Source organism: Alligator mississippiensis, chromosome 8 (assembly GCF_030867095.1).
Source record: "Alligator mississippiensis isolate rAllMis1 chromosome 8, rAllMis1, whole genome shotgun sequence".
Lineage (NCBI taxonomy): Eukaryota > Metazoa > Chordata > Crocodylia > Alligatoridae > Alligator > Alligator mississippiensis.
Window position 1 is genome coordinate 339,017 of NC_081831.1, and position 24,534 is coordinate 363,550.

At 61.5% G+C, this 24,534-nt stretch overlaps 4 protein-coding genes across 7 annotated transcripts; 2 read left to right on the forward strand and 2 right to left on the reverse strand.

Annotated features, from left to right (window-relative positions):
• Nucleotides 1-2,823: 2,823 nt before the first annotated feature.
• Nucleotides 2,824-15,021, reverse strand: GPS1 (G protein pathway suppressor 1). Of its 2 annotated transcripts, XM_059731888.1 has the most exons (15): nt 14,914-15,021; nt 13,901-13,993; nt 11,974-12,155; nt 9,677-9,715; nt 9,265-9,429; nt 8,983-9,118; nt 8,703-8,780; nt 8,139-8,199; nt 7,656-7,741; nt 7,168-7,262; nt 6,195-6,300; nt 5,807-5,887; nt 5,100-5,237; nt 4,615-4,749; nt 2,824-3,956 (listed from the first exon to the last, which is right to left on the reverse strand). In XM_059731888.1, exons 1-15 carry the CDS (start codon nt 14,944-14,946, stop codon nt 3,882-3,884), a joined length of 1,503 nt encoding a protein of 500 aa, XP_059587871.1. In that variant the 5' UTR covers nt 14,947-15,021; the 3' UTR covers nt 2,824-3,881. The 2 variants fall into 2 exon arrangements, with proteins under 2 accessions (XP_059587871.1, XP_059587872.1); XM_059731889.1 differs by lacking the exon at nt 9,677-9,715.
• A 47-nt stretch (nt 15,022-15,068) lies between these two features.
• Nucleotides 15,069-19,292, forward strand: RFNG (RFNG O-fucosylpeptide 3-beta-N-acetylglucosaminyltransferase). Its single transcript, XM_014598348.3, has 8 exons — nt 15,069-15,476; nt 15,552-15,600; nt 15,835-15,937; nt 16,060-16,213; nt 16,951-17,036; nt 17,128-17,293; nt 17,901-17,986; nt 18,152-19,292. The coding sequence occupies exons 1-8, from the start codon at nt 15,144-15,146 to the stop codon at nt 18,216-18,218; spliced, it is 1,044 nt and encodes a 347-aa protein (XP_014453834.2). The 5' UTR covers nt 15,069-15,143; the 3' UTR covers nt 18,219-19,292.
• Nucleotides 19,293-19,385: 93 nt separating this feature from the next.
• DCXR (dicarbonyl and L-xylulose reductase) lies at nt 19,386-22,277 on the forward strand. The gene is made up of 7 exons (XM_059731891.1): nt 19,386-19,562; nt 19,648-19,802; nt 20,445-20,487; nt 20,693-20,792; nt 20,909-20,973; nt 21,062-21,179; nt 21,655-22,277. The coding sequence occupies exons 1-7, from the start codon at nt 19,401-19,403 to the stop codon at nt 21,756-21,758; spliced, it is 747 nt and encodes a 248-aa protein (XP_059587874.1). The 5' UTR covers nt 19,386-19,400; the 3' UTR covers nt 21,759-22,277.
• RAC3 (Rac family small GTPase 3) lies at nt 21,937-24,529 on the reverse strand. 3 transcript variants are annotated; one of them, XM_059731895.1, is made up of 6 exons: nt 24,385-24,529; nt 23,990-24,061; nt 23,780-23,897; nt 23,420-23,482; nt 22,907-23,070; nt 21,937-22,818 (listed from the first exon to the last, which is right to left on the reverse strand). In XM_059731895.1, exons 1-6 carry the CDS (start codon nt 24,417-24,419, stop codon nt 22,665-22,667), a joined length of 606 nt encoding a protein of 201 aa, XP_059587878.1. In that variant the 5' UTR covers nt 24,420-24,529; the 3' UTR covers nt 21,937-22,664. The 3 variants fall into 3 exon arrangements, with proteins under 3 accessions (XP_059587878.1, XP_059587877.1, XP_059587875.1); XM_059731894.1 differs by having other exon boundaries at nt 22,911-23,070; nt 24,406-24,524; XM_059731892.1 differs by having other exon boundaries at nt 22,911-23,070; nt 24,385-24,524.
• Between the last annotated feature and the right edge of the window lie 5 nt (nt 24,530-24,534).

The window sequence follows — 24,534 nt, forward strand, 5'->3', positions numbered from 1 at the left end:
GAAACTAGACCCAGTTCTAAACGACAGCTGTCAGGAAGCATGTCTAAAGCCAACACCAATGATCGCCTGTACTTGCTGGCTGGCATTGCACCACCTGATATCAGAAAGGCAGGAAGTCAGAAAGAAAGATCACGGCAGATGGAAGACCCCAGGCATCCACTCTCTGATCACACTGAAGTAACTAAATGGCTTAACACACAGAAGACCAGGGCTGCGCTGCTGGACACGGGGACTGACAGAGTGACTGAGGTTATGGAAGGAAAGACTGTCCAGTCAGATGCTCTGAAATGGACCTGGAGCCCCAGGAGAGCCTTCCCCAAGGGGCTGATCTAGATGGGCAAACATGGCAATGCCCAAAACACTGCACATGCAAATGGGAAGATAACAAACAAGTATGATCAAATGGGGCTGCTCTCATGATACAAATGTGTGAGTACGGTGAAGTGCAGACTACAAAGACGCTGCTCTTTTGCCAGCTCCTTGGTGAGATCTGTACAAAGGGCGTCCTCGTTACAGCAACGGAACGAGCCAGTGCTGGTCATAAACGAGATGTTTTTCCAGAACCATGCGCAAGGACATGAGAAGCAGCAGTCTCTCCTTATATGACTTGCCTTCCAACCCTCGAGCATCTTTGTTACTGCCTCTGGACCCTCTCTAACTTCTTCACGTTCTTTTCAAAATGTGGAGCCCAGAACTGCATCCAGATGCGGAGCCCAGTATCCAGATGAGCCCTGACCACGATCCCCTCCCAGTCTGGCCCCTCATGCTTCTTGTTGATGCAGCCCAGAATCACATTCACCTTCTGTGCAGCTGCACCACACTGCAGACTCCTAGCCAGTCTGATCTACCAAGACACCCAAGATCTTTTCCATAGAGCTGCCATGCAGCCAGGTGCACCCACTTTATAGTTGGGTTTTGGATTATTCCTCTTGCAGCACACCACCTTGCACTTGTCCATAGTGGACTGCATCCTGTTAGTTCCAGGCCAGCTTTCCAATCTGTCATGATCCTTCTGAAATGCACTCACATCCTCCAACGTGTTCACAATCCTTTCCAGTTTCACATTATCTACAAGCTTGCTCAAGAAGCTTTCTGTGCCAGCATCCAAATCATTATGTCCTGCCAGGTAATTACATGAAGGGGCCATTACCTCCATTTCTTCACAACCACCAGCTGTGACACAACAAGCTGTTATGCCATAGGTACACGCCAAGCCATTTGCCACTTGTCCTGGGCACACCTGTACCTGCTTTCACTGAGGCTAGCTTTCACTCCAGGGTAACACCTTAATTATCACTTTTGCCTTTGGTCACAACACTGCATGAGGACACAGCAAGCCTTGGCCCCATCTTACCTTTGGCACAGCCCTGACTGAGGTCAACCACTCTCTTCCCTACAGCCACTGAACCCCGAGTACTGCAGTTTTCTCCTCATTCAAGGCTGATCTAACCAGAAGCTGCAGAACACTGAACTGAAGTCACAGCAGGCAGCTGGTGGCCCCTTAACTCCCAGACCAGAGAGTACCTGGACCAGGTCTGAGAACAGAAATAAATGGCGCATCCATAATGAGTGCCCACTTCTCCTTCCCCAGTCACTGTCAAAGGATGGTGCACCCCGTGTCCCACTAAGCCAGCCACAGCCAGGTGCAGGGACAAACTACAGGGAATGAGACAGCAGCATGACCCCACATCACTCCTATAGTCTCACCCTCTGCTTTGCAGGGGGCATGGACCAGTAGGAACCTTCCCCAGAAGGGGTCAAGGTCCTAGAGCTCCCTGGGCAGAGCTGGCTCCTGCCATCCCTAGGAGCAGCTACACTGTTCTTCAAGGGACTTCCCACACTACTTGTCTGACGTCAGACACCAGCTGCAGGGGCCTCTGCTCACCTTGACACGGAACGTACAAGGCACCGCTAGTTGGCTGCAGCTGCCCAGAGGATAGAGAAGCTTGGATGGCGACAGCAGCGTTGAGGTGCTACAGAGGGTGCAGGAAGCCTCAGGACCAGCACAGCCCATGGGCACAGGCTAGGGCAAGAGAGGATCAAGCCACCCTCTCCCTCACTCACTGAAGCCTCTGCTCCAAAGACCACGGCCAAAGGGAGCAAGCTATGCAGCAAGACACTGCCGCCCACCACTAGCTGGACAAATCAAGCAGCAACACTGGGGAAGTCTCGACTAATGCCCAGAAGACCCTCATACTAGTGCCAACTCCCACACAGCACCGGGAGGGGGGGGGCAGCATCCTGTCCTGGCCTGTCCAGCAGACGTTACACTTGCTACATGCGGTCTCAAGAAGGAAGGAGCGGCCCTTGAGCGAGAGACAGCTGAAAGGAAGAATCCTCCCAGAGGGAAATGGGAAGTACATCACAAAAGGCCTGGCAGGTGCTCTTGTCCCAGCCTGCTCTTTACACAACCACTGCTTTGCCTGCAGGCATCTGAAGCAGAGGGAGCCCCTCAGCTCAGCAGCCTCCCAGAGCCCTCACCCAGGCCAATGCAGCATCATAGTAGTTTCACAGTAGCCAGGGTCAGGAGGGACCTGATCAGATCATCTAGCCTGACCCCCTGCCACAGGCAGGAATGAATGTTGGGTTCACAAGACCCCAGCCAGGTGATCCTCCAACCTCCTCTTGAATTTTCCCAAGGTAGGGACAAAGACCACTTCCCTTGGAGAGGGCGATACTCCCCACGGCCCCAAGCATCTCCAGGCAGATGAGAGGTGCCAGCTGCAGCCTCAGCAGCACCAAGGCCAGTGGAATGACAGACAATTCAGACCGATATCTAAAGAACAACTGCACCACAACACATCACACAGGGCTGCGAGCAGCTCGGTTCTGCTGTTTAATGCACTAGAGAACTTGTTTAAACCCAAACCAGCATGAACAGGGACATCTGCAGGAAGCTGAGGGACGTGCAGAGTCTGGAACCACGTTATCAGCTTCGTTCTATGGGGCTGCACCAACGCAAGGCAGAACTAACTGCAGAACATCCACGCACAAGGGGACACGATGCATCTGAAGTGCAGACATATGGCTGACTCCTTTCAGCTTCTGCCCAGGGAGGCTGTGCCATTTCTATGCCATTTAGCCACGCTGCCAGCTTTCCCTGGCACACAGGAGCAGGAAACCACTGTACAGGGGGCAGTAAAACTGGCCAAGCAACAGCAATTGCCCAAGATGCAGACACTGCCATGCAGCAGAATCTTCACCAGCAGTGGCAGGTAGCAAGGAGGGGGGACAAAGGAAGCAGATCTTTGAAAAAAGACAGGCTAAACTGAAAGAGGCTGGGCCCAGGGGTAAGGGAGACAGCCTGCACCCAGTGCCTCTGAGGGTCTGGGCACGGTGACCATCTTTCAAGGGCGGTGCGAAGCCCTAGCGTGTACCTCCTGCAGAAAGCTCCCATCCAGCTGCCCTCTGGGTCACCCAGTGAAAACGCAGCACTCTGAGGGCTTCTCTGAAGTAAAGGGGAAGCACTGCACAGCTCAGGAAACAAGGCAAAGCTCCAGGGTAGAGAAACCCCTCTGTAGCCTGCCTGTGCACCCTGATTCAGGAAAGCTCCCACAGCAACTGAAGGGACCGAAAAAAAATCAGCACTTGTCTGAATAACCTGCACTTTCTGGGGTTGTGGGTGTAGGGGAATGGGGCAGATGTGCTACCAGCACTGACATGAGAACCAGTTCCAGGGGTGCTGCATTTAGTGGGAGCTTCTCTTCTAAAGGAATTAAGTTAATCGGGGTATCAATGTTAGCCACCACCAGCCCTGGCCCCACCCCACCCGGGGGAGGGAGTGAGTCAGGGATAGTCTGTGAACCTCAGCAGTCTGTGGTCAGGCTGTAGGACATGCAGTCCTGGGTGGGGATCGGCTCCTGGGACAGCCCACAAAGGCTTCACATGTTGGTGCTCATTCGCGACTGGCTGTTAGCTGGCGTGAGCTCCCCTTGGCTGCCTTCCCTTGGAGGAGACTGCAATCAGAACAAACAGAACACCCTGGTCAGGGTGGAATCCCAACAGCCCTGCAGCACGGCACCCAGCACAGAGCGCTCCCAGCAAGGAGGCAGAGTGCAATGGGGTGAGGATGCCCAGGGCTCATCCCTCCCTAAGAGGAAGGCAGCTCATGCTGCCCAAGATCTCAGAACACAGCTCCTTTTGTCACCTGCAAACATACAGGAAACCTGAGCCAATTTTCTGGCCACTGATCACTTGCAGCATCTCGTATGTAGCTTAAGGGGCTACGGCAAACTACAGCTAGAGAGCCTCAGACGCCCAACCCAGCCGTGAATGGTGGCTAGCCCTGGACATCCGGGTGACACATGCTACCCACATGCAGAGAGAACCTGTAAACTCCCCAGGGCCACGCTGGTGGGGACATCCCAATGCAGAGGGAATTCAGCACAAAAACTGAACCAGACCTGGCCCAGCTGCCTGGAATGAGCAATCAGCACCCACCCCAGTTATGCGCCACAGCCTCTGGTCAGCCTAGTAGGCTCAGTGGATGTCCCTGCTCTCTGCACAAGATGCCAATATGAGCCTGCACTCATGTGAACCCAGTGGCCCCTATTCCCCCAAGGGTGCAGTTCAGCAGCAGTTACTGTTCTGTGCCAGTCAGAGCCCTCTGCTCACCTTGACATGGATCTGGTTGCGCAGAACAGCTGCCCGCAGGATCATGGCTTTGGCACGGCGCTGGAACTCCTTGCCCATTAGCAAGGACTTCTCAAAGGTGGTGCTGCGCTGGTCGACATCCCGAGCGTAGAGTATCTGGAACCCACAAGGAGGCTCGACTCAGCGGGAGCCTCTTCTACGCTGCAGATCTAAGGCTGAACCACCTCTCAGGATCAGGCCCACTCGAAAGCAGCCAGGCTAATTGCCGCTCTCTACAACAAATGCAGCTCCAGTCTCCCAGGAACAGAAATGGACAGGGGGATGCAGACTGTTGCCCCAGGGCCTCTTCAGTGAAGAGCAAAGCCCCCTTTTTTTAAAACCAGGATGGCATTTCAGCAGAGGCGACCAAAGACTTGTAACCCTGTGTCCCAAGCCAGCTGCTCGCCTGAGACCATAACTGGCACTCCAGCCCTGCTGCAGACAAACGTAGCCTACGGGACACTCACCTTGCTGTGTGAGTCTATTCTGGCATTGATCAGCCCCTCCAGGATCAGCTGGGTCAGCTCATCCTCCAAAGCAGCCACAGTGGTGTTGAATGCAGTGGCCATCTTGCGCATGTCTGCAGACACGTAGGGGCTGAAATACTAGGGGCAAGAAAACACTCAGTTTCCAAGTGGACATGCCCTTGCCTCCACCCCCAGCCCTCTAACACTGGGGAGGAAGGAACCAGTCCTGGACCAGAGGGACACTAAGGACTGTCAGCTTGGGGCACCACATCTTAAAATGGATGTAGAGAAACAGGAGCAACAAAGATGAGATGAGGGTGGGAATACAGAAGTCACAGCGGCAAGGATGAAGGGAGTAGGATGTGCAGCTTGGAGAGAAGAGACATGACAGCAGTTTTCTAATAGAGAAAAGGGAGCAGGCTGGTCCACTTTGCTGCAGAGGGCAGGACAGCACGCCACAGGCACCTGCTGCACACGGCAAATTTAGATACAAATCTGTGGGAGCAAGTCCTCTCGGCAGGCCAGTGCCCAAGGAAGTGGTGGAACCTCCTTTCTTGGAGATGCTGAGGCTAAGGCTCGGCAGGTATTTGTCTGGGACAGCTGAAGAACAGCAAATCTCCTGCCAGGGTCTGGACCAGCTGACTCTGGAGGGTCTCCCTGGATTTCACTTCTGACCTTTGTCCAGCTCAGAGGCAGGGAGCAGTTACCTGGATAAGGGCACGATTTCGGATCTGTGTGTACAGCGTCCGGACGTGAGGTGCCAGGTACATGTCCAGCAGAAGGTTATCCTGTGCAGAAGGAGCAGAGCCTTATGAATGGGGGAAGCCAGTAGAAGGGAAAAAAACTGACTACCAAGCCACGTGAAGACTATGAAATGGGAACCGGAGGACTAGCAACATGCCAGTGGGACCAGGAACGTGGCTGGAAGGATCAGCTGGTTATGGCCTTTTCTGACTGTGATTTTCACTCCTGCCTGCAAGCAAGAGACAGAGTGGAAGAGCCAACTGGGACACACCCACCACTCTGAACACCCAGCGATTCCCTCCCAGCTGGCGTGGGGCTGCCAGCCCCTGCTCCCCGCTCCTTCAGACGCACCTTCATCTCGTCCAGCATCTTCAGGCAAGAGGCATACTTGGATTCGTAAAACTTGAAGATGATGTCACGCACTTGAGGCTCCAGCTCCAGGAATAGTTTAAAGGAGCTGCAGATACACACGGCAGTACTCAGACCTGGAGGCCTCACTGAGATGTCCTGCCCCACTGCCACACCCCTTCCTCCCCCGCAAGGCCTGGGCTGCGAATGTTCTCACCATACTGCGATGCAGCAAGCGTTAGCACTAGGCACCTGGGCTGGGGGGCATAGCTCCCAGAAAGCAGCATGGGGCCAGTTATGGTTGAGATGCCTCCGTCTGCACTGCCTGCTAGCTACATTCAACCTCCTTTTCAGGAGCACCCTTGGCTGAGCAGGCAGGCTCAGCATACAGCTGTCCAGGAGGACAGATCCCAGGACCCGCAGGGGAAACTGCTGATGGTGCCTGACCTCACTGGAAGTCTAGCCTCAGGAATCCCTATCACTAATCTCTGCACATGCCAAGCCTCTCCCTGCACCGCTGACAACGAAGACAGGAGGGGCAAGAGTGACGCAGTTCCCCCATCCCTGAGCCAGATGAATGCACCCATAGCACAGAGGGGGCAAAGAGAGTCAGGAGTAGGACAGCAGGTGCTTCTGCAACCGGGGAGAGTATCTACAATTAAGATAAGCTTTGGAGAGGCATTAAGAGTTTGGCTCTATCCTGCGGCTCAATCTCAAAATCCTCACACCTGATAGCAAAGAGCCTACCTGCTACTGCTGCAGAGAGGAGACCAGTCCACACAGACCAAGGCTCTGATCTGCTCTGGCTGTTCCCACCTAAACTCTTGCCCTTTTAACAGAGAACCCAGCTAACATCAAAGGTTTGGGTGCCTAATGGGTCAAGTAATGGGCACCTCAGCTTGCTCCTGTCCTGCAGAGCCAAGCCCCAGTGTTCAGATCTGCCCACCCCCCAAACTCTACCGAGGACACTGCCCACCTGCTGGAGATGACGTTGCGCTGAAGCTCCTGACGGTCAAAGGTGGCCAGTGCGCAGAGGCCACCATACACAGCTACATTGCTAGGAGACAACAGCTGAAGAGAGAGCCAAACTAATAAGTCATCAGGGCACTGCTACCTGGCTCCAGGCAGGGGCTGGGGAGGAAGGTGTGGGCACGCTGGGGTCTGCCTCCCAAACTCCTTGTCTACAGGGCTGGCTTGCCAAATGCAGAGAGACCAAGTACCAATATGGACATGCCCTAGGTCAGTTCCCTGCCCCGGAAGATGTCCCATGCAGCTTTGGACAAGTCATTAGCATTAGCCTTCCTGGGCCTCAGCTTCCTCTGTGCACAGGGATAACTACCATCACCCCAGACAGCGGGGCAGCACCACAAAGAGACACACACTGAGGACTGAGAGGCCCATACATCTCTCTGAAAAGACACAGCAGCCCTGGGAACCTTGCACCCACCTCTCCAAAGTCCTTACCTCTGGAAAGTCACAGTGGTCAAACGAGGCCAACAAGAAGCACTTCGCTGCCTGTTTGTATTTCCGAGCTGCTAGTTCAGCCAAGCCTAAGAACAGACAGAGTCAGGTCTCTGTTCCCAAGAACACATGCTAGCTGTGGCACAAGCAACAAGTGTAGGGAAACAGAGGGGGCATGGGGCCGCTAGGGCCCGCATAGCTTCAAGGAAGCACAGCCTGTGCCAGGTCAGCATGCAGCAACCAGAGATGGAAGAATCACAGCATGGCCCCTTATGGGGGAGGGGGGGCCTCTGGGTGGGAGAAGAAAGGGCTGGAGCCAGCACAAGGGAGTTCCATCACTGCCCTGGCTCCCAGTTACTGCTAGGAGAGTGTGCAGTGCAAGGAGTCAGTGGGGACACCGAGTACTCCCCGACGTCCCTACCCTGGACCTGTCTAGTGGGACAGGCAGCAGCCCAGGGCATCCCAGGGGCTGTGGCACTCCCTCACCTGCCGCACACTTCAGTTTGGTCAGGATTGCCTGCGTCTGGCTGTCTCTTTCTCCTCGTTGCTGTTGGGTGAAAAGAGCATCAGTAAGTGCCCAGCTCAGGCCCCAACCCAGCACCTTCCTTTGGGGGGAGGACAACAAACAGCTCTGAGGGCTGCCATGGTGATGTTCAAGTGCAGTCATGAGTGCAGGAAGGCAGGGGACAGTCTCACAAGGGAACCAGCTTTGCTGACCCCCTGGTAGGACCATGCTCACTGAATGTCCTTTATGGCTTCCACCTGGTGTCCACCCTTAGCAAGTAGTACAGTGGGCTCCTGCACCACTCAGTGAGGGCCAAAAGGTCCCAGACCTGTGTTGCTACAGAGGCAGGAGGGCCAGAGGGAGCAGGCACCAGGCTGCGGGGCAGCACCAAGCTCCTAGTCAGATGGGCCCTGCTCTGGGAAGGAAAGGGTAGGGGGAGCGAGCAGATGCAGTACAGAGAAAGGGGTGGTCAAGGCAGGAGGGCCCTGCCCAGGGTGGGGAGCAGAGGGAACGTGCCAAGGACAGGCCGAGACAGATGCTCTTACCTCCGCGATCTCCGGCGTGGACTCCGCCTTGCTCACATAGCTCAGGACGTGCGACCAGTTCTGGAGGTAAACGCTGACCTGCCCGAGCACACGGAGCAGTAGGGTTGCGAGCCAGTGATGCCACCTGCTGGCCACACTGGGCCGTGGCAGGCAGGGCACACGGGACTGCAGCCTGCACAGCTCCGCGCTGGACACGCTCCCTCCCCCAGGTCAGTGACCGCAGGGCACGCTCCCCATGGGCCTCTCCCTCCCTCAGGTCAGGGACTGCAGGACTCCCTACCTTGATAACATTGAGGCACATGTTAATCACATGCTTTGCACTGGTGCAATAGTCACGGGCTCTCGAATAGCACTTAAGGGCATTGCTGAGGTCTCCACAGTCGAGGTAGTGATCACCCAGGTCATCGTGGCCTCTCCTGGAGAAGAGGATTAAGAGCAGAACCGTATGCTTGGGCAGGGAAACTCTGATAAGGGCAGGGCTCCCTGAGACAAGAGCTCATACCACCTGACCCATCTCAGCCACCCATGAGCCTGGGTCAGAGGAACCCGCTCTTTTCCTCACCTGATGCTCTCCTTGATCGAGTTTCCCTTGTAGTTCTTCAGGTCAGTGTCCAGCTTTTCCAGTTTGAGAAGAGCTTTCTTGCGCGTGGCCTCAACCCAGGCAGTATCAAGCGGAGGGGGCTCAATCCCACCATCCGGGACCGCGTCAGGGGTGTTCTGCAGTTCTCTGAAGGGGAGGGGACAGCCTGAGCCAAGCAGGTCAGCTGCAAGCTCCTCCAGACAGGGCTGCTGCTTGCGTGACACAGCTGCCCAGGCACACAGCCCCACGCCCACGCCCATGCCCACGCCCCCGCCCCCCCCCCCACGCAAGGGGAAAAGAAAGGGGTATGATCAGCTGTGCAAGTTCTGCCTCCTGAGCAGCTCGAACACTGCCTGGTTTGCTGTTGCAACTGGCTACAAACCCTCTTCCTCACCTTCGCAGGACTCCGATGAATGACCAGGCTCCTGGTGGGCTGGAAAACAAGCAGCTCACTCCGTGGGGCTCAAGGGACAGAGGGTCACTAATAGTGCTGGGAGCAACTATCCCATTGCATCAACCATGGAGCAGTCAATAAACCCCCTTGCAAGCTTCTCCATGTGGCTCACAGCAGGCACACGGTCCAGTGCCCTGCTCCCTTCCCAAGTCATTCTGACCAGCTACACTGCCAGGACTTGATGCCAAGGCTGAAGAAGGGAATCCACAGTACCCTAAGCTCTAACAAAGGGCACACAGCACAGCCATGAAAGGGACAACACACGATTCAGCTCAGAATTTCGTGCTTGAGCTGAATCCCTTGTCTAGGCCACAGGCATGGTCAGTAACTGGAACACAATGGCAAGGGTAGACTCTGGACCTCACATAAACCTGAATTATGACAGCACGTATTTAAGCTTGCATTTAGCTGTAAGTAAGAGCCTGGGAAAACAGAGGAAGCATTTGTTAATCCAGACCACTAATATTAGGCTAGGCCAAGTGTGAATACTTGGTTTTACAGTGCTTGGTACAGTTAAAAGTAACACCTGATACTTTGGCTTCTGATAAGAAAGGCTGAATTGTATGGAGTCAGCCAGAAACCTGCTGCAAGAATGCGTCTGTCAGCTGAATGTGGCAGGGCAGAGATGTGGGAGCACTTACTGCCAGCCTTAACCATTTGCAAGAGGCCTCTGCCAAGCTACACTCAAGCAGGAGGCTCCCAAGCCCATTTCTGAGAAACTGCAGAGTGACTCTTCACAGACCTGACACCTGGCCCAGTCATTAAAGTACCGAAAGCAATTCACATGTCCAGCTCAACCAGATCCAATTAAATGAAAAAAAAGGCTGAAAGAAGACGTTATAAAAGAAAGCCCTACATTAGAAAATCCATATATACTGGTAATAGTGACTGATGTAAACCAATGTACCAGACACAGTTTTTCTGTAACAGACAGAACAAAGCAGCCTTGTCAGAAGACCATAAACCAGGATAAGAAGGAAACAGAACGGTGGCAACGTTCCACGAAGGAAGCACGGTTCTCCCTCTCCAGAAAAGGAGCTGGCCGTAGAATATGAATTCCAACTGCCCAACACTTTCAAAGTCCGTGAGAACCGGGCTAGGCTAGTTCCACAGTTTCACTAAAATTCACAGATTCTGAATAAAACCCATTAGAGATTGTTCATTAAAATGTCAGAACAAGCCACCTATGTCATGTAGGATATAGACCAAAAGAAAAAAAAAAGAAAAAGAACTCTGAAAATTCAAGACACACTAGACAGTTTGTGCATCTCTTCTGTCCTGAGGTCTTCCCAGCTGGTATGGGTGAGAGTCTCTCTTGTGCTGTTTTGGGTCACTAGACGGGCATTGGAATAAATGTTTGTTCTTGTGCTTTTGGGGTGTAACAGTAAAAGGTCAGGCTGTAGCACCTTGTCTTTTGCCTCTTTTGTAACTGAGTGGTGATAATTAAAGGAACTGTAACTGTACCTTAATTTGTGCCTAAAGGGCCCTCAAGGAAAATGGAGCTGTACCTTAGTTGTGTAACTAAGCTTCCAAAAGAGGCTCTAATCACAGATGGGCTGCAATCCTGTTTCTCTAAAGGCTGAACAGTCCCAAGTTTTTGGTAATGCCTTCTGCTGACATTTCATTTCAGATGAACTATGTCTACTGTGGTTTAACCAGTGCCAAGAAACCACACCTGATCCAGCCATTTCCTTCCAAGCACATGCAAAACCAGTAAGCCTCAACACATTGCCATGCAGGGCACAACCATCCCAGCCCAGGACAAAAGGCTCTCAGTGAAGATTAGTCAAGAACCCAGCAAACATGCATTTTAACTAGAGACTGAGACAGAAACTGTGGATCAAATATGAGACAGACGACAGCCACATGCAAATGGAGTCTTGCTATGGGGCCTTGGCTAAGCAGAGAAGCAAACATTTAGCAGGTTTTTAGGCCAACAGGAAGTGTGAGCCCCTGGAAGAAACTGGATTGGGTTCCCTAGGACGGAGACCACTCTGTGCACAACAGGAACTTGAGAGCAGCACCCACGCATAACCACCACTAGCCCCAAGTAATGGTCACAGGCTAAGAAAACAGACCCTTCTGCATGTCTGAATCCCTGCTAGGGGCAAGTCAGTTTAGCAGAGCCCCAGGACAGACTCCTGTCTGACTGACACAGGAGCATGCTGACAGCCTGCACAGAGGTTTCCCTGTCCACACATGCTTGTCTGGTCAAAGCACCTGCCCCTGCCGCCTACCTGGTGGCCTCCGACAGTTTTCGATGGATTTCTTCATAAACATCAACATTGAAAGTTCTTTGGACGAAGGACAGTGCCATCTTGAGGGCTTCCACCCGGAGCTGGGGGCAGTGGTCAGCGATGAACTGCAGGCGCTCAATCCGCATCAGGCCACTGTAACTGGAGGCGTACTGCTCCAGATCCTGTGAACAAACCCAGCCCATGGGAAGGAATGGTGTCGGTACCCCACAGCCACACCTTGTCAAGAACTGAGGACAGGAACTCTCATTCCTGCCTCCCTCACCATTCGAGTCCAGTCGCTAGGGTGCCACGTGCCTCACCATAACTCAGGGTTTACCACAGGCCCAGCTACTGGCCCCACCTATTGCTAAGGGTGCCTGATGCTTCTCATGTTAAGAGTCTGCTGCCAGTTGTTAGTAACTTTACCTGACTGTAACCATTCAGACTCAAACAGTCCAGGGAGGACTGTCTCAGGCTCAGATTTTTGGCAAATGTCAGCCTTTTCCAAGAATAAGAGGAAGCAAAAATCCACGAACACATGCTACTATTCCAGCAGGGGCCTTGCCTGATCCAGCACACCGGATGGACTCACTCTGGGGACGAATGGGATTGTGTTTAGTGGCAATCTGTCTGAAGAATTCCTGCTTCACGTCCTGCAGAGGCTACAAGGGATGTAGGAAAGTAGGCAGGGGTACTGCAGAAAGGAAAAGGAGGTTTTTGTGCCAAGTTCCTGGGTGGTGCTAGGCAAATCACTTAAAAGTATAATTTTTTGGCTAGTGAGATCATTTTCCGGATGCCTGACTTGAGACCCAGGGATCTGATCTGCAGAAAAGCCACAAGCTCACAGTTGCAACTGAAACCCGAGAGCTGTTTTGAACGTGAAGAGCTCTGACAAATCAGGTGCTAAGTATCTCAAAACGGGCACTCAAAATTAGCAGGCACTTTTGAACTTACTTGCCCAGCCGTGCCTCGCTCCCTGTCCATTAAAGGGAGACAACACCCCTCATCTTACAGGGGTGTTGTGTGAAGCAGATTCTAAAGTGATGAGCCCACAGGTAAAGCCCGTGGAGAAATTAACACTGTTGTCTTCAGAACAGCGTTTGAACGTTACAAAACAAATAAGGTACAGGACCAGAGACAGAATACTGTACGGAAACTCACAACGTGAGCAACTCCCATGCTGTGCAGTCAGAGGCAGGGGCTCTGTGAAAACAACAGTCCATGATCGTGCAATTGCACATGAATGGGGAGTGCAAATTAAGGTTGCACATACAAGCTTACTTCTAGCTTTTCCTCCCCTTTGAGTGGTTTACAGTGGTGCTCTGTTAAGAAAGCAGCTGTGCTTGTTGTCACTCATTGTTAATTTCTCCAAAGACGGGGCTCGGGCGACCATTCTTCATTCTCGTGAAGCTGGTCAGTGGTCAGGGGCTCACAAAGGAAACGGTTGCTAAAGGCACCGGTACCATTCATACGGCCAGATCGCAGCATCCTGCCTACTAACGGGTGGGGACGGCTGCCCTCCAAAGCTCTGCTCTTTGGAAGTTCTAGCCAATCTCATCCCGGAAGCTTCAGACCCACAATTAAGGATCCCAGTGAATGGGATCCTTAGTGAAATTCAATGTAACAATCCATATTAAGAGAGAGCACCCTCCCCCAAAAAAACCCACGTCTGGGTATCAGAGGGTCCACTGACCCACCGGAGAAGGTGCTCACAACATGCTGCCCACCCTCGGCCAAGGCTGGTGCAGGAGAAGAGGCTCTGGGCCAGCTCGCTGGTCGCTCCCACCCACCACCTTCCACAGGACGCGTGCTGCCGATCTGCGGCTTCGAGATTTACAAGCAGCGAACGAGGAAAGAGTCCTTTAAAGACACTGCCGAGGAGGTGGCCCTGGACAAGCGGTGCCATCCCTCTGCCCCCCACGCCTACCAGAGTGGGGTTCTCCACCACGTAGTTGATGTCGGGCGCATTCTGCTGGTCCTCCTGGGGATCCACATCAATCTGCATGGGCTCCACTGCACCCTGCGGCAACAAAGCGCGGCGTCAGCTGCAGCTCGCTCGCAGCCCTGCAGGGAACGTGCCCTGCACCCCCGGGGCTCGACCCGCAGAGACGCCGCGTCGCTGCAGCAGAGGAGACGCTGCTCGGAGGACTGTCCCGTGCCAGCCCCGCTGCCTTCCCCGAGCAGCACCGGGACGCCGGCCCAGGGACACGCGAGCCAGGCTGGACCGCCAGCCCGTTCACCCCAGCAGCGCCCTCCACGGCCCTGCCCGCCCCGTCCAGCGCAGCACACGACGCGCCGGCAAAGCAACAGGTGCGACGGGGGCCGGGGACAGACGTGACCCCGTGTGCGGCGGGGTGGCCGCGAGCACGCCAGGGAAGGGAGCGCGGATCGCGAGGCCGGAGGCAGCCTCAAGAGACAGCCAGGGCCAGCCCCCCGCCACGCGGCATCGACGCTCCGCTACGGCCCCCTGCCCCGACCCCTGGCTCGGGCCGGCACGCCCGCCCTGCCGGCAGCCACGTCCTCTCGGGACCCGCGCCGGGGCCACTCGCCGCTCAGCGCCGGAGCCCTCCCCCCCGCGTGCCGCGACCGGGCCGGGCCCTCGGCTCGGGCAGCGCTCAGCCGCCAGGTCCGGCCCCGCCCCGCCCCGCCCGGGCCGCGCTAGCTCGGGCTGTTTGTGCTGTCCCGCCCGTGCGCTCCGCGCCTCCCACGCCCTCGCCACAAGCGGCGCAGGCAGACGCGCCGTCCGGCCCGCGGGGCACCAGGACGCGGCGACCGCGACCCGCGTCACGGCCTCCTGCAACGCGCTCCTAGTCCGCGGGCGCGGCACGACGCGCAGAGCGGGGCCGCTCCCGTGACCCGGCCCCGCCCCGGCGGGCTCCCGTTGCGGCGGCGACACCAGCCGGTCGAGGAGCAGGGCCCGAGGGGGGGCGAGGCCGCTACCTGCAGGTTGAAGACCTGGACGGGCAGCGGCATCCTCCCGACGCGCCGCTTCCGGTGACCCGCGCGTGTACTTCCGGGGCAGCAGCGCGCACTTCCGGGGCAGCAGCGCGCACTTCCGGGGCCGCGCGGCGGTGACGCCGGCCCGGCCGCAGGTGACGCCTTAAAGGGCCCGCGCCCCCCGGGGCGATGCGGCCGCGCCGCCGGGTGCGGGCCCGGCCGGTGGCCGCAGCATGAGCCGCTGCGCGGGGCTGGGCCGCGCGGGCCTCGCGCTCGGCGTCACGTCGTGCGCCTGCCTCCTGCTGCTGCTGCCCCGCGCCGCCCCGCCGCCGCCGCCCGGCCCCCGCCCCGGGCCCGCCCCCGCCCGCCGCCACCCCGGCCCCGGCCCCGGCCCCGGCCCCACGGCGCGCCCAGGCCAGGCGGCGGCCGAGAGCGGCGCGGGCGCGGGCCGCGGGGAGCGCCTGGCGCTCGCCGACATCTTCATCGCCGTCAAGACCACGCGCCAGTTCCACCGCTCCCGCCTCGACCTGCTGCTGCGCACCTGGATCTCCCGCGCGCGCGCCCAGGTCCGCCCCCCCCCCCCCCGCCGGCCCCCCCCGGGCAGGGCAGCAGCTCGAGCCCGCTGTCTTTGTCTCCCGCAGACCTTCATCTTCACGGACTGGGAGGACCGCGAGCTGCGCCTGCGAGCAGGTGAGCGGCTGGGCAGGGCCCGCCGGGCAGCCCCTCGGGGCCGCGCTGCCCTGTCCTGTCCTGTCCTGTCCTGCCCGCTCCGGCTCTGGCGGCTCCCCGCTGCGCTGCGCTGTGCGGCCGCGTGCCCGGGGCGCTCTGCGGGGTCCGGGGGGCGCCGTCCCCGCGCTCGAGCTGTGGGGCGAGCGCGCGCCAGCGCAGCGGCCCCGATCGCGAGCCTTCCTCCCTCTGCGCCAGGCGACCGCGTGATCAACACCAACTGCTCCGCCGTGCACACGCGCCAGGCCCTGTGCTGCAAGATGTCCGTGGAGTACGACAAGTTCCTGGAGTCCGGGCAGAAGTACGTGCGGGCGGCCGCGGCGGCGTCCCCCCGTCCCGCCGCGGGACCGCCTCGGGGCCCTGGAGCCCCGCGCGCCCTCCTCGCCGCCCGGGCTGACTGCCGCTTCCCCTGCCGCTTGCCAGGTGGTTTTGCCACGTCGACGACGACAACTACGTGAACCCCCGGGCGCTCCTGCGCCTCCTGTCTGCCTTCTCGCACAGCCAGGACGTCTACGTGGGAAGGCCAAGCCTGGACCACCCCATGGAGGCGGCGGACCACGCGCGGAGCGACGGATCAGTAAGCGCGTGGCTGCGCCCCTGCGCCCTGGCCGAGACCCGGGGCAGCTCGTGCGCTCCCGTGCACAAGCCCTCCAAATGGGTCGGCTGCCTCCTAGCGCAGGGGTCAGCAGCGTGTCTGCGCCAAGCGCCAAAAACACCCGCAGCCGCGACGGGCAAGATGTTCGCGTGGCAGAGCAGGTGGCAGGGGAGCTGCGAGGGCACCGGTCCTCGTGGCAGCGGAGCCCCAGCCCCTTCCGCTCTGCCAGCCCCGAGCCGTGCGCGCCGTGTTCTGGCACCCGTGCAGGGGTTGCCTGTCCTAGTGCACTCCCCTCCCTGGAGACTTCCCCTCGTAGAGGACAGCTGCCCTGCTTGCACGCTGCCATGCCGAAGGAGCATCCTGCACGCCAGGGCCCAGGCTGCCCTGCGCAAACCAAGGCTCCTGCCTGCTCGGCTCTGCCAGGCTCCCCAGAGCCGCATCCCGAACAGAGACGTGGGCAGGCGGAGCAGGGCCTGCCCTGCCCTGCACCAGGGCTCCCGCTCTCTCCCCACTGCTCCCAGTTTCACTTGGACTTTGCAGGTCCTGGTCCGGGGAAGTGGTGTTTGTCCAAGGGAGAGTGTCCACAGAAAGCTGGAAGGATCAGAGCCGGCCCGAGCCCCCTCGTGCTGCAGAGCAGCAGATCCCCCTCCCGGCCCAGGCAGGTGGGAGATGTCGGGCATCGCTTACAAGTGTCTCTTGTTGCTCTTGCTGCTTGCCAGACCACCGTGAAGTTCTGGTTTGCCACCGGCGGGGCAGGGTTCTGCATCAGCCGGGGCCTGGCCCTGAAGATGAGCCCCTGGGCCAGGTAAATGTGGTTCAGCAGCGGGCCCTTGCCCCTGTGGGCTTGGGAGGGTGCAGGGTGCGTTAGGTCTCAGTCTCCCTGCTCTGTTCGATAGCTTGGGCAACTTCATCAGCACTGCGGAGAGGGTCCGTCTGCCCGACGACTGCACCATCGGCTACATCATTGAGGGGCTGCTGGACGTGAGGCTGCTGCACAGCCCCCTGTTCCACTCCCACCTGGAGAATCTGCAGAGGCTGCAAGGCGAGGCAGTGCTGCAGCAGGTAGGGACAAGCCTCGGGCTTTGCTCAGTGCCGTCCCCGGCCAGAGCACTGCTTCCCGCCTGAGCAGGGAAACGCTGCTCTTCAGGCTTCGTGCCCCCAGGCCCTTCGTTATCCTTTCTGCGGTCTGCTCCTGGGTCCCAGCACCTGCTGGTTGTCGCAGGTCGACGCAGAGCAGCCTCTGTCGGGGGAATCCAAACGCCCGTGCTGGCTTAAAACCGCTGTTGCGGTCCCGTGGTGTGCAGGCGACAGGTGGAGCTGAGGTGGGGCCAAGCTCCTGGCTCCCCAGCGCAGTGCTAGCTGAGATCATCCCTACAGCCTGGGTGGGCAGTGCCAGTGCGCTGCCAGGGCCGCGTCCATGCCTGGCAGAATCTCTCCGGCATTGCTGGGATGCCAGCGATACATCCGGCCTTGCCCCCGAGTCTAGCTGCAAGAGCCAATCCCTTCATCTTGCTGCTCTAAAGATGGTTGCAGACCTGAACTCTCCGGCTGTGAAGCGAGAAGATGCTCGCTGTAGCCTTTGCCCTGCTCCCCCATCAGGCCCCTTTGCCGCCGGCCCCCCCGTCACTGCTGTCCTGCATGTCCTGAGCCAACTTGCCTGCGCTTCCAGGTCACCCTGAGTTACGGAGGCCCCGAGAACAAGCACAATGTTGTGAGCGTGGGAGGAGCGTTCGGCCTGCAGCAGGATCCAACGCGGTGAGTCTGCCTCTGAACAAGCTCTCCTGCCTCGTCCGGGCTGCCTGGACACGCTGAGGTCAGGCGTGTGCTAAACCAGGGTCTCCCACCGGCTCGGGTGTTGCCACCACGCTTGTGCTGGGATGCCTGCTCCCGGCTCACGTCCTTCCATCTCCCTCTTCACAGATTCAGATCTGTTCACTGTCTCCTCTACCCTGACACTACCTGGTGCCCGTCTAAGAAGACTCTGTGACTTCTGGCTTGTCTCTGACAGCTGGTGCCTTACCTGCCCTGCACGAAACCGGGCAGGCCCAGGCTGAGATCAGTACATCGCTTCCTGGGCAGGTGCACAAAGCAGTCTGCAGCAGCGCCGCCTTCCCCTCAAGCCACGTGGGGGGAGATGTCACCTGGAGCCATTCGGACGCAAAGCTCTCCCGCTCCTGGCCCCGTGGTCTCAGCTCTTCATGTTGTGCCAGGCTGGGGGGCACCAGTCCCGTCCACCCTCCAGAAAGGCAGTGGAGGGGAACGCAGTACCAGGAAGCGCAGCAGTGGCACTGCCAGCGTGGGAGGGCTCCCATGCAGGAGGGAAGGGCGGGGTTTTCATTTAGGCCCAGGGTCTGCGCCCTAGCAGGAAGAGCCAGAGACCTCTCAAAGCCCAACGCCAGCCCTGGTGCAGGCACGGCTCGGCATCGGAAGTACTTGGCGCGAGCTCTCCGCTCGGCCCCTCGGCTCTGAAGTTTGAGCCTGGCCCGTGGAGGCTGCCTGCTGTATTGGTGGGTCCTGTGGCAAGCTGCCGGGCCTGAGCTGTTTGGTCTCTGCTCAGTTGTGCCTGGGTGGCGGGGAAACGCCGGCTGCTGCGCTCCCCAGGCCCAGGGCCTGCCCGCGGTTCATTTTCTCCATGTTGCCCATACACTTGTAAGAGGCTTCTGGGGCCTGACAGACCTCCCCTGGCTTCCAGCCCTGGGAGCAGCAGAGGGGCGGGTAGGTGCCCAGAGCTGCCTCCCCCTGCCGTCCGCGCTTGCCCCCCTGTGGGCGTGGGGCAGGAACGCGGCGGGCCCAGCTGCCCCACGGCCCTTGGCTTCCCACCGGGTTCGAGGGCTGAGCCTTGGCTTCCTGCAGCGAAGCGGCCCAGCTCTGCGTCGCCCCGTGGCTGGACTCAGCCCTGGGCATGGGCTCCGCCTTGTTTGGGGCTGGACGTGCGGCACGGGCAAGCGGGGGCCTGGCTGCAGTGGGGGCGGAGGGGAGCAGGGCCAGGCACAGGCCTGGTGCCCTTGTCGGGAAGCGGTGTGGCCCCCTCCCTGCCCCTCAATAAACGTATTTAAGAGCCGGTGCGTGCGCTGCCTGGGCCCGCGGGCCGGGGGGCGGGACGAGGCGGGGCCGGGCTCGGGCTCGGGCTCGGGCTCCGCCCCCGCCCCGGGGAGGCGGCCGCGCCGACATGGAGCCGGAGCCGGAGCGCAGGTTCCGCGGGCGCCGCGCGCTGGTGACCGGGGCGGGCCGGGGCATCGGGCGGGCGGCGGCGGCGGCGCTGCGGCGGGCCGGGGCCGAGGTGGTGGCGCTGAGCCGGAGCGCGGCGGACCTGGAGAGCCTGGCGCGGGAGGTGAGCGCCGCCCCGGCCCCGAGCCGCCCCGCCCCGCCCGGCCCCGCCGCCCGCTGCCCGCCGCCTCCCTCCTCCCTGCCCGCAGTGCCCCGGCCTGGAGCCGCTGTGCGTGGACCTGGCCGACTGGGACGCGACGGCGGCGGCGCTGGCCCGCGCGGGGCCCGTGGACCTGCTGGTGAACAACGCGGCCGTGGCGCTCCTCCAGCCCTTCCTGGACGTCACCCGCGACGCCTTCGACAGGTGGGCCGCGCCGCAGCCAGGGGCCCGCCCGGCCCTGCCCCCGCGGGGCTCTCGCTCCGGCCCGGGCGGCGCGCGCTGTAGCCGGGCCGCGTCCCGGTGCCCGCCCGCGGGGGAGTGGGGGCCCGGGCCGGGCGGCGGGCTCCGCGCTGGCCCAGCACGCGGAGCTCCCGCTGCTCCGCGGGCAGAGGCCCCGGGGCCGGGCCGGGCTCTTGCCCCGGACACCCGCCAGCGGAACGCCGCCTCTCGCTGCGTGGGGCCGGGCGGGCGGGCGGGGGCGGCCGAGTCCTGCTGGGGAAGCGGGAAGGGCCCGCGGGCCCGGCCGTCCTCTCGCGGGGGGGCGGCGGGCGGGGCAGCTCAGCCAGGCGGCGGGAAGGCCCGTTACGCGGCACGTGCGGCCTGGCCGGGCCCGGTCCGTCGCGGAGCGGAGCGGCCGCTCGGATGGCGGCACCCGGAGCAGCGGCAGCTCCCCTGGGCCGGGCCGGGCCGGGCCCCCAGTCGCAGCCGGCCCGCGGGGCTCGTGCCCGGGCAGAGCTCGGCAGCCGGCCGGCCGGAGCTTCGCACGCGCATCCTGGCGCCGGCACTGCCCGGGCTGCTGCTCCCCTCGCCTGCAACTCTCCTCCGGTCTGCCCCGGTGCTCTTTAGGTCATTTGACGTGAACCTGCGCGCCGCGCTCCAAGTGTCCCAGGTGAGGACGGGCCGCGCCAGGGAGCGCGTTGTGTTGGGCACGGGCGATAGGCGCTACGCCAGGGGCTGCTGCGTCCCCGCGGGCATCCGCGGGACGGTGCTGCTCATCCGGCTGCCCCTTGGGCTCAGGTCGCGGGCTGGGGCTACCGCCGCGCTTGATGCCAGCCAGGCCCAGGTGCCTCACGTTCTCGTGCTCCGCGCCGCAGATCGTGGCCCGGCAGCTGATCGCACGGGGGGCGCCTGGAGCCATTGTGAACGTCTCCAGCCAGGCCTCGCAGCGGGCTCTGCAGGGCCACACCGTCTACTGTGAGCATCGCGCCGCCGGGGCCCCTCCAGAGGCTGGGGGAGGGGAGCACGTGGGTCCCCCGGCCAGGCGCGGGGGCCGGGTCACCCTCAGCCCCGGCTGCTGCGACCGGTTGCAGGCTGTACGAAGAGTGCCCTGGACATGCTGACCAAGATGATGGCGCTGGAGCTGGGGCCGCACAAGGTAGAGGCTCCTGAGGCAGGGGGTGGGGAGGGAGCAAGGGCAGCCCCTGGGGCCGCACCGTCACGCTGCGCCCTGTGCTCGGCCCCAGATCCGCGTCAACGCCGTGAACCCCACCGTGGTGATGACCGACATGGGCCGCGTCAACTGGTCGGAGCCCCAGAAGGCTGGTGCCATGCTCAGCCGCATCCCACTGGGGAGGTTTGCAGGTGGGTGGGGAGGGGGCTCCTGTCCCGCTCAGCTGCACCCCCCGCTTCCTCCTGGTTAGCTTCTCAGCCCCTGTTGCCCGCCTCCGGCCCCGGGCTCGCAGCCCCAGCACCACGCGGGGGAGAGCCAAGTGCTGGTCTACCCCAGAGGTCCCAGAGCCCTGGGAGCAGCTCACCTGGGAGAGCAAGGCCGGACGGAGTCCCCTCCTCTGAAGCTCTCCCCAAGGGCGGTGCGAGACTGGGCAGCACTCTCCGTCTCTTCGCCCGCGTGAGCCAGCGCTAGGAGGCAACGGCAAGCCACGTCCTTGGCCTGTGTCTGCCCAGGGGCCACCCAGTGCCAGGGGGCTGGAGCCCCAGGCCCAGCCGGTTCACTGTCCCCGAGGAGCAGGGTGCAGCGTTCCCCACCCCAGGCCGGTCCCTGGAGCAGCCCAGGGTCTCCAGGCCCTCCCCTGCTCCAGCCGGTGCCTCCTCCCGCCAGAGGTCGACGAGGTGGTGAACAGCATCCTCTTCCTGCTGAGCGACCAGAGCGCCATGACTACAGGCGCCCTCCTGCCCGTGGACGGGGGGTTCCTCGCCTCCTAGGCCAGGTGCTGCTGGCGCCCCTGGGCCAGGCCCCTGCCCCACCCCCAGCTTTCACAGCGTAGGAGCACGAGCACGCGAGCCTCAGGAGAGATGGGGTGGGCACCAGCAGGGCAGGGACCTGCAGGCTGATGCCACATCTGGCTTCTCCCCGCACGCGGGAACGAAGCAGCCGCACTCCTTCATGGAGAATGTTTATTGTACCAAATAAGGCGTCGTCTTGTCACTCTACATGATAATCAGAAATGGGACCCGTCCGCTCGCCCCCCCACCCCACCCCACTGCGCCCCACACCCTCCGCCGCGGGGACGGGGAGATGCTCCCAGACTCGCTGCCTCCCGCTGGGCTTTGGATAGGAAAGACAGAGGCTCCAACCTCAGCCCTGCCCTGCAGAGACTGGGTGGGCGCGGGAGGCAGGCCTTGTGGAGCACCCTGTGGCGCCCGTGCCCGGTGGATGGTGCGGGGCTGTTTCGCTTAGTCCCGCTAGCGTGTAGCACCCAATAAAGCACCTCATAGCTCGTTCTCCAGCCTCTGGGCTCCCATCTGTCCTCGCCCTGCCCAGGGCCGTCGCTGGGTTCCCACCACCACGGTTGGCACATCTCAGCTCTTGCACCAGCCTGGCAAGGACCAGCCGCGGGGGGCTGGGGGAGAAGCCCCGCTCCCCAGGTGGTGCTTCTCCTGGGGAGCGGGTGTCTCAGCCCCTCCCAGGCATGGAGTCAGAGAGCCCCGCAGCCCAGGGAGCTGCCCTGCCCTGCCCGCCTGCCAGGGGCTGCGCCGCCCCCCTGTTCACTTCCCGCCCCCACTGCCCCTTCACATCAACACTGACGTTAACTCAAGAGACATTAAAAAACACTGACTTCGTACATGATGAAGGGCCCCGCACATCGCAGCCCCCGCGGCTGGGCCAGGCTAGGCCACGCCGCGCCGCGCCCTCAGAACACCGTGCACTTCTTGCCGGGCTTCTTGACGGGCGGCGGGCAGAGCACGGCACGAATGGCCTCGTCGAACACCGTCTTCAGGCCCCGCTGCGTCAGGGCCGAGCACTCCAGGTACTTCACGGACCCTGCGAACAGAGAGCTCCAGCAAAACCGCACACCCAGCCAGGGCCCCGTGCCACCGCTGCCCCCACCTCTGCACCAGGTGCCCCTGACATACCGATCTCCCGCGCCATGGCCAAGCCCTGAGGGTAGGTGATGGGGGCCAGCTTCTTATCCCGCAGCCGCTCGATGGTGTCCTTGTCATCCCGCAAGTCCAGCTTGGTGCCCACCAGGATGATGGGCGTGTTGGGGCAGTGGTGCCGGACCTCTGGGTACCACTGAAACAGAAGGGCCCAGTGAGATACGGCAGAAGCAGCCACGAGGACGCTGCGAGGCACAGCTGGCCAGGGCACGGGAGACGCAGGCATGCAGGGGGAGCCCGCACAGGGCACTGGCGACAACTGGGGCACCTGCCTGCATGCAAAGCCCCCCGGCAGGCAGAGCTCGGGGGGCAGGCCAGGCCAGGCACCTCCCCAGCTGCTGGCTTTTGCGAAGGTGAGGAGGGACAAGCTTGTACTGGCGGCGCCGATCATGGCCCACGTACGCCCGCGAGCCCTGGGTCCACCCCTGCCTCCCGGGCCAGGGGTCCGTGGGACTCGTCCCCGTCCCCGGCGGGCAGCGCGTTACCTTGGCGCGGACGTTCTCGAAGGAGGCCGGGCTCACCAGGGAGAAGCAGATCAAGAACACGTCCTGCGGAGGGGGCAGGCAGGAGTCAGGCAGCCGCCGCCAGGAGTGCAGGTGGCGAGACACCCCTCGCCCAGTAAAGGGCTCAGAATAACTCAGAGGGAGCAGCCGTGGGCGGGTGCCACTGCCCGGGCGTGGATCCGAGGGCACCGCGCTGCGCCGCCTGCCCCGAGCACCAGGTGCCGGGCAGCTCCCCGCCCCGCAGCCCAGGCCGGAGCCAGGGAGCACCCAGCGCAGCCTGGCCACGGCCACGGCCACGGCCACGGCCCCTGCGCAGGAATCGGGAGCAAGCCGCGCACTCACGGTCTGGGGGTAGGAGAGGGGCCGCAGCCGGTCGTAGTCCTCCTGCCCGGCCGTGTCCCAGAGCCCCAGGTTCACCGGCTTCCCGTCCACCATCACGTTGGCGGAGTAATTATCGAACCTGCGGGCACAGAGCGGTGCGGTCGGGCCGGGCGGGGGCCGGGGGGGGCCGCCCCGCACCGCGCACCCCGCCCCGCCCCGCCCCGCACTCACACGGTGGGGATGTACTCCCCGGGGAAGGCGTTGGTCGTGTAGCTGATGAGCAGGCAGGTCTTGCCCACGGCCCTGCGGACGGAGGAGGCGGTGGAGGCGGCCGGAGCGGGGCTCGGCCCCGGGGCCCGCCGGGGCGGCGGCAGGGGGCGCTGCCCGACGGCCTTTGTGGCGGGGACCGGCCGGACGCACGTGCGGGGAGGGAGGCCGCCGCGGGCAGGGCCCGGCCCCGGCCCCGGCCCCGGCGGGAGCCCCGCGCCGCCCGCCCCCGCCCCCGCGCCGCCGGCGCTCGCAGCCGCACGAGCCGGACGCCCCCCGGGCTGTTCCCGCGGCCCCGGCTCATCCCCGCCCGCCCGCCCGGCCCCGCACCGCCCCGCAGCCCGTCCGCAGTCACGCACCCGTCGCCCACCACCACACACTTGATCGCCTGCATCTGCCCCGGGTGGCGGCGCCGCCGCGAATCCGCCGCAGTGACAGCCCGGGCGCCGGGCGGGGCCGAGCCGCGCGCAGCCGAGCGCCTGCGGGGGGAGCCAGACACCGGCGGCGGC